The sequence below is a fragment of the Chiloscyllium punctatum genome, chromosome 41 (assembly GCF_047496795.1).
Source record: "Chiloscyllium punctatum isolate Juve2018m chromosome 41, sChiPun1.3, whole genome shotgun sequence".
In the NCBI taxonomy this organism is placed as follows: domain Eukaryota; kingdom Metazoa; phylum Chordata; class Chondrichthyes; order Orectolobiformes; family Hemiscylliidae; genus Chiloscyllium; species Chiloscyllium punctatum.
The window spans coordinates 54,650,802-54,658,834 of record NC_092779.1 but is presented as its reverse complement, the minus strand read 5'-3'; the positions used below and the strand labels follow the sequence as shown (position 1 = coordinate 54,658,834).

At 37.8% G+C, this 8,033-nt stretch overlaps 1 protein-coding gene across 4 annotated transcripts in view; it reads right to left on the bottom strand.

Moving 5' to 3' along the window:
- Positions 1–340: 340 nt before the first annotated feature.
- Positions 341–8,033, bottom strand: part of LOC140465081 (endonuclease/exonuclease/phosphatase family domain-containing protein 1-like) — a 155,262-nt gene continuing 147,569 nt past the window's right edge. For all 4 annotated transcript variants that reach the window (XM_072560933.1, XM_072560937.1, XM_072560935.1 and 1 more), the window contains one exon: positions 341–1,455. In XM_072560933.1, the coding sequence (XP_072417034.1) occupies positions 1,256–1,455 (200 nt within the window). In that variant the 3' untranslated portion in view covers positions 341–1,255. The remainder of the gene's footprint in view (positions 1,456–8,033) is intronic.

The window sequence follows — 8,033 nt, the reverse complement described above, 5'->3', positions numbered from 1 at the left end:
TTTAATATTGGGCAAAGTTCATGGCATTTGTAATGCTTGCCAACTCTCCCTTCAACTAAAGCTCAATTCTTTGATATTTTCGGTATAAAGTAAGCATGATGCTCAATTTTCTTTTTCTTGCTGGATCAACAGCTTTAATCAATCAGTCACAACCCATTCCTAACTTACGTTGAGTTTTTGACACTAGGCTGTGCAAGACAAAGAGAGCACTTTCTTTCAGAAATAAAGAGGTCACTTTGATGCTTAAATGGTAACATTTTGTAATCAGCATCAGACAAGTATTTTAATCATCTTCATATCTTCAACAATGACAGGTGCATCAACAATTTGCTCACATTGGTTAAGTTTATTAGCTTTTTAATCAAAGGTGCAATTTCAGAGTAACATACAGTCTCATATTACAAGTTGTAATGATAGTAATAGTCATAAATGGTACCATTTTGGTATTCTAGTCACAGGCGCACTGGAGACAGTCAATGCTCAAGTGTCAGACTGTGGATCTAGCTACACTGTGCTAGCACCATTTTACTGCAGAATGCAGACTCATCCCTTAAAACTCCCTGGGTTCAAGCAAATTATGAATTGCCCCAGCAGTATGTTACTAATGTGCAACAGACGCAATCTTAGCGTACCAAACATTTTCACTCTCCATAAAGTACTGTACCAATACAAGATCAGTACAAATAGATTTTTTTTTCTTTTTGTATTGCTAATAGGAACAATATATCCTAAAGTTCTGTGCAATAATCACAAAATAAATTTTTTTGTTTTACTATTTTGAGAAGGTTTATGTACAAATTGAACCTTTTATATAATGTGTTATCCAAAGCACAAAATACCAGCAGCAACTGTAGTTTTTGTATTTAGCTTCCGAATTCAAGCTACATCAGTGGTATTGAATTGAATAGTGCAGTACCTTGAAGTTTTTTTGAACTGGAAAGACAGAAGGAAGAAACTAAACACAATTCCATTTTCTTTTTCAAAATAGGGTATATTAATAACATTACGTTAAATTGCCATTTCATTTGGCATAAAGTATCTTTCTTTCAATTTAAAAGTCTCTTCTTACTCCAGTTCCCCACCAAAAAAGAACATTTGACTACATTTCTCTATTACATACTTATTGTAGTAGAAATAAATCACATCACAACTTAATCGTTAAAAAAGGCAGATTAGATGCTTTCACATTCAGTCACTAACTGGCTTCATTGACACATAAATGTCCAGTAACAACATGGTACGCAGCCTTTGTGTGTCACCGTTCATCCTTCATGCTTCCATCGGCTTGCTCAACAGTCACTGCACTGCCGTTTCCAAATGGCACTTTCCTATTTAAGTCTTTGTCTATGTAGAATTCTGCCCATAATGGACAGTGGTCAGATGCAACTCCACCCCATGACCAACAGTCAGGAATCCAGGGATTGGTGAGACCTTCCCTAACAACAGCCCAATGACCTGCATAACATAGGGAAAACAAAATTGCAAACATATTTAGAGAGAGAGAGACAGACAGACAGAAAGGAAGCCTTTCTTCTTAACCTGACATTGTAAGATATGGCAATATATTGAATTTTGAACAAAAAAGGTAAAGCTTAAAAATATCAGACTGCTTGTCAAAGTCAAATTTAAATCAGAAATAAAATTGAACTCAAACAGTTGAAGTTATTTTTGCACCAAATATTATCAGTACTATTTATGAAAGTATACAACATGGAGGTAAATTATGTCTCTAAATATCCTCTGCTCTTTTTAACCAAATTCCTTAAAACTTACTTCTTTGACCAAATGATTAATCACTCATCCTTAAACCTGCTGATATAGTTTAATGTCAGCTCTTATTGCACCTGAATGCACACAACATTCAAAACAAAACAGATTAACCAGTACCTCACACAAAAATACAGCAAACTTTATTTAACTGTTACCTTATCAATTGGCACTTTTGAAAAACCAGCAAAAATTAAATACCTCAAATACTACAATGTACCATAATGTCTGAGTATTTATGCTCTACATTGGATCAACAAACCTGCAGGTGTAGATTGAGAACACAGGCATTGACATTGCCACTGGCACTGTGAAGGGATAGTGTAGAAGGAAGACTCAAACAAGCAAAGGAGATACTGACTGAGAAAACCGATTAGCCCAAGGACCAAGAGGATCAGACAGCGGCAATGTTAACAGATTTCATGGATTGTCCTCCAGAAAGACAAGGAGGGAGAGGAAATGGCAGCTGCAGCCACACCAAGCAGCCATATCTGAGGGCATTGGGGGCAGAGATGGTGGCAGTGGTGGGAAGTCACAGTGTGAAGTGCGCTGCTTGTAACCAGGTGAGCATGGTTTTAGGGAAGATCCTTTCAGTGTTACACTCAGTTTGCGTGTGGGAGGGTGCATTAGCTGAACAAACCGACTTCATCTCCAACCAGCTTCAGGTTTCCCTGGTTGAGTGCATAAGTACCGTGGAGTCTCTGTCTCCCTCAATTTCTAATGTTTTTTTAAAATATATGTAACTGTGTTCTTATACTGATTTTAGGATGGGTGTTGATGTTTTTACATTGATTTTTTTTGAGGGATGTTGTTGTCCCAAGCCTTTATTTGGTCTGGATTTACTGCAGTTATATGTACCTCTTGATTATCCAGAATATTTGTTCAACCAGCACACTCCTGGTCCCATAGGGGTGTTTAATAAAAAGTTTGCTGTATATACCAACTGTAAACCATCACAGAAATATAGCTGCAAGATGACTTGGAATGGGACCTGAATATTGAAACATATATAGCATTTGAGGAGGACAGCAAGTTATGAAAAGGTCAAGAAGTGGCTCTATTAAATAATGATGATATTAGCTCAATAGAGAGGGACAACCTAACTCCAGGAAAAAGAAATGATCCTGGTAGAATTAAAAATTGATAAAGATAAAAAGTAATTGATGGGAGCAATATATGCGGCGCCAAAGTAACCACACGGTAAGAGAGGATAAAGGAAGAAACTGAGATCTTGTCAGAATGGTATAGCAACAATCATGTGGTGATTTTAATCTACATATAGACTGAAAATTTGGACAAGCAAAGGTAGACTGGATGAGGAATTCACAAAATTAGGCTTTATTAGATTTAGTATCATGTAATAAAATGAGATTAATTGATGACTTCACAGTGAAGGGGTCTCCCTCGGCAGCAGTCATAAATTTACATTCAATTGAAGGGATTAAAGTGGACCAAAACTAGTAACACAATGAAAGCAGACGTAGTTTTAAAAAAGGTATAATAATTGGATTATATATTTGTTTGGCAATGTGTAAGAAGTGCTGTGCCATAGCAATTACCATTGGAGCTTCAAATTTTCACAATTTCTACAAAAGACTTGAATGAAGGAACTGAAGGTATCGTTGTTGAATTTACTGATGACGCAAGGCAAGTAATATATGAAGGGAAAATAAGAAGGCTACATAGGGGTAAAGATAGGCTGAGTGAGTGGGCAAAGATCCCGCAAATGGAGAATACTGTGGTAAAATGTGAAATGATACATTTTGGCAGAATTCTTTCTCTCAAAAAGAGAGATTGCAAAGCTCTGAGGAACTGAATATCCAAGCGCATGAATCACAGAAGATTAGTATGCAGTACAAATAATTAGGAATCACTCATAAAATGTTACTGTCTCTTGCATGTAGTATTAAATACAAAGAAGGAAAGTTATATTTCAGTTGCACAGGACATTGGGGAGACCACATTTTTAGTAATGTGCAGATTAGCTCCTTATTTAAGGAAGGATGCAAGTGCATTGGAAGCAGTGCAGAGACTAGATTAGATCCCCTACAGTGTGGAAACAGGCCCTTCGGCCCAACAAGTCCACACTGACCCTCCGAAGAGTATCTCATCCAGACCCATTTCCATCTGACTAATGCACCTAACATTATCGGCAATTTAGCATGGCCAATTCACCTGATCTGCACATTTTTGTGACTGTGGGAGGAAACTGGAGCACAGAGGCTGGAATTGAACCCAGGTCCCTGGCGCTGTGAGGCAGCAGTGCTAACTACTGAGCCACTGTGCTGCCATGATGCTTACTGGACTAATACCTGGTGAGGTGGGTTTGTCTTAGAAGGAAAGGATGGACAGGCTTGGCTTGTATCTCATGATGTTTGCAAGAGTAAGATACAACTATATAGGATACTGAAGGATCTTATCAGGGGGTGCACGGGGAAAGGAGATTTCCTGCCTAAGCCATCCTGGCCAATAACTATGAGCAGCTACTCCCGACACTGAATGACTGTTGTCCCCTTGCCCACTTCCATTAGAAAGAATGAAAACTAGTCTTCAAAGAACAAAAACTGTATTTTCCAAAACACTGCATTCATAATAGGGTATTGTGGTACCCAGTAGATGTTATACTTGTATTCTGGGATGCTGACATTGTTTGGTGGTGCCATTAACTGCCAGGAGTCGTCAATGCTATTGTTTGTCATTTCTATTTGTATTTGGAATCTTGTTCATTACACAACAGGACTAGGGATGATTGGGAAACTAGAACAGACCTAATTTGCCGTTAGTTCTGACTGAGTGATCTTGGTTTTGAGTATTCTCTTCACCTTGGCTGGTCACTATGTATGTTCTCAGGTTCTTTGAATGAAAACTTACTGTCCCAATGGTAACTTTGACAATTCTACATTTTTATTGGGCATATTTATCATCTTTACTTTGGGTATAATAGTAAATTGGTGTGCCAAACATGAACTCTGCCAGTGATGGAATAATTACACCCAGTGGTGATGCTTTCAAATGCAAAGTTTTAATAAGCAGGTCTTGCTTCATTTATTGACATGGTATGATTCACAAAGTGAAAAATCTCATCCTCCAATCAGTTAGATCTTGGACCTTGGATAATGTAAAGAAGCAGTGAGGCCAATAATCCATTTTTCTCACATGTCTTGGTTTGGCATTATAAATTGTGTAGCATTATATTTAATAATCTCTTTAGGGATGCCAAATAATCTAAAATGCAGCTCACTGTATGTAATAGCTATACTTGACGTATTGACAAATGATGGGGTAAAAGTAGTCAACAAGAACTATGTAAGTCATTTCCATGAACATTAGAACCATGTAATGCAATTCGGGATCAAGGATTGAGTAGGGAATTCATACAGTATTAATGGTTCCTTGTGCTGATTTGGCATATACTCTTAATGTACCTTGCTGTTCTTAACAAGTAGAGAAATCACTGCCAATACTAAGCCAACATACTAACTGTCTTACAAGTCTTCTTATCCCATTTATGCCCACATGAGTGAAGTTTTTGAACAGTATCAGGTCATAATCATTTTGGCATGATAACCTTCCTTCCTTTACAAATGACACCTTGGGAGATGCTTTGCTCATCCCAAAAAGCCAAAGTTTCACGTGTTCATGGACATGCTGAATTGAATGAACTCATCCTTCAACAATGTTTCTATAGCATGGAATCTTTTTCTGTGCCTTACTTTTGAATTCAGTGAGAGGTACTAAGTCAGTAGGAGAACATCTTAAAATGTTATTGCAATGAAATCAACTTGCAGATCCCAGGATATAGCTTCTGTTTTCACCAGATTGGATAGTCTGCGGAGTGTGACCACCAGGTTACTTGGTTTATACTGAATCTCAAAGTTATACCCTTGGATTTTTAAAATCAGGAAACACTGATGTTTTGGCAATACACTGGTCAATGGTTTTCACCACATCATCTCCAAATAATTTGCAATCAGTTGCTTCCACAAATCTTTTGCAGACTACAGAGGCATACAAAACGTAACTTCAAAACTATAGCTAATGGTTCTCACTCAATATCAGAGTGAGTGGAATGTGCTCATGAGAAAGCTTTTGAAGCCGATGCAAACAATTTGCTTTTTGTAGACATGCTCAGCAAGGCATCTTCAAATATGTTGTATTTCCAGGGTCAGAGAATTTGATGCCTTTGATGGTGACTATTTCACCATGGCAGTCCTCATGCAACAGTAAAGCAATATACTTTCTCAATAATTCCACTAGTAATGAAGATCTTTGAGCAAAACAGGAAGGAAATTAGAGACTTAGAAATTTTTGAAGATCAAAATTGTCTCAGTAGTTGGCATGACTTTTATGTCCTCTATAATACTTGGATCAGGATATAAGCCCATACTGGAACAAAGAAAATCAAAAAGATGATCCATGACATTGTTGTTATATTTGACTGCTGAACAACTTCGATGTCTGCCACTTGGAGCAATAAGTGCAGATTATGGTCATATTCTTGCTTTGTTCTACCTAACCCAGCAATGTCATCGATACAGATAGATCCTTGAACATGGATTAAATTGCAACCAATATGAGCTTAAAAGAAACCTTGGTTAACTCAGAGACCAAAGTGAAATTGGTGAAAACAGTATTTTGAGAATGGAATAAAAAATGTCATGACTTCTGCTGACTCATTCACAAACCATGGTGGCCAGTAAACCCCGCATGGCATCAATCCTTCCATTGATTGTGACTAGTGTTAGGTCATGACATGCTGATAGATCTGCAACAGCTGACCGAGCGGTGTCTATGATATAGAACATCTGTAACACCCAGGAAGATTGATTATACTTACACTCCAGCACCATTGCTCCCGAACATGGAATCGGTGAACTTTTGTATGCTGAAGGATCTACATTTATAGGTTTCATGAGGGCTTTCCATGTCTGGTATACTTTTATTTGGAAGTCACAGGAGTAGGAAATTGGCACTTGCCTCATGTCAATGTTATAGTTTCTGGAAGACAAATAACTTGAATTTTGGCAAACTCCTAGTCATAGTGATAATGTGAACGTTTTCCACATGATTCAGTGTGAAATAAGTGCTCAGCAGTCTTTCTTATTGTATGTGTCACCAGTTTCAGTTTGGTGATCAGTATTCATCCCTGGCAGAATCGTCTTTATTCCAACTTGAGGATACTCCCTGTTCACATCTTCTAGGGGTTGGTGCACCCTTCGTTGTAGTTACATCAGTGTTTGCTCTAGTATATTGATTGAAATGGTCATTTTTGCCTCCTGCCTTGCAAACTTGATTGGAGGCTAAGCATTTCTTGGTGCATGCACAAGACTACAGCTTTCACATGGCTTGCTATGTTTGAGTCTTCAAAGTATTGTATCAAGTGTTGAGTTCAAAGTTAGGATCTGTAAGCTTCATTGACCTTTGAGTATCATTTCATATTTGTGTCCATTCTTCAGTAGCTCTTTGATGCTATAAGCTTTTTGTTTGTCTAACAAATCTTTCTGGAAAACTTACTTGTTGTTGGATGTGACCACCAACTCGACAGTTCTGCTGGTGAGCTCCCTACCAGAAAGATGAGCCTTTTCCTCTGCAATTGTTCATAAAGTGGTCAGTGACCCTGTAAGCTTCTGTCTAAATGATATAAATTTTAATCAATGAATATAGAAAGTTAATCTGATCCTTAATTAGCTTTCTAATGTGATCCACACCATTTGGGATCTTTTAACTCTTGGGCTAATGGTCCTGATGTGGTGACTCTATGTAGAACTGCATTCCCAGCTGTTAAGCAAATCTTAATGGCCTATTTTTCTGTATTAGGCACATCCAAATCTAGAAACCATAGCTCAGAAAAACATTTAAAGCATTTTAAATTCTATTAGGAGTCTGCTACATCTGAACGAGGGAATTTTGTGGACATCCTGATCATATGCCTTTGATATTGCTTTGTTCAGCATCATCAACACACAATCTGATCACTTGCCTTTCTCAAGTGAGCTAAACTGGCTTAAGAGGGATTTGTCTGCTTACCACCATGCTGTATTTTCAACAATCTTAGTGCTGTAACAAACAAAGATAACCAGGATTGTCTCATGAACGATAACATGATTTATCAATCTCAACCATGTGCTCGACCTGTAGATTAACTTCCATGGTGACTGCTCAAGTACAATAGGTTTCATCAGCATGTCTTTTTCTACCCCTGTTTAGGTTAATGATATTGTTTTAAATCAGACTCTCATCAGAGACCGATAACGTCAGTAGGTTTG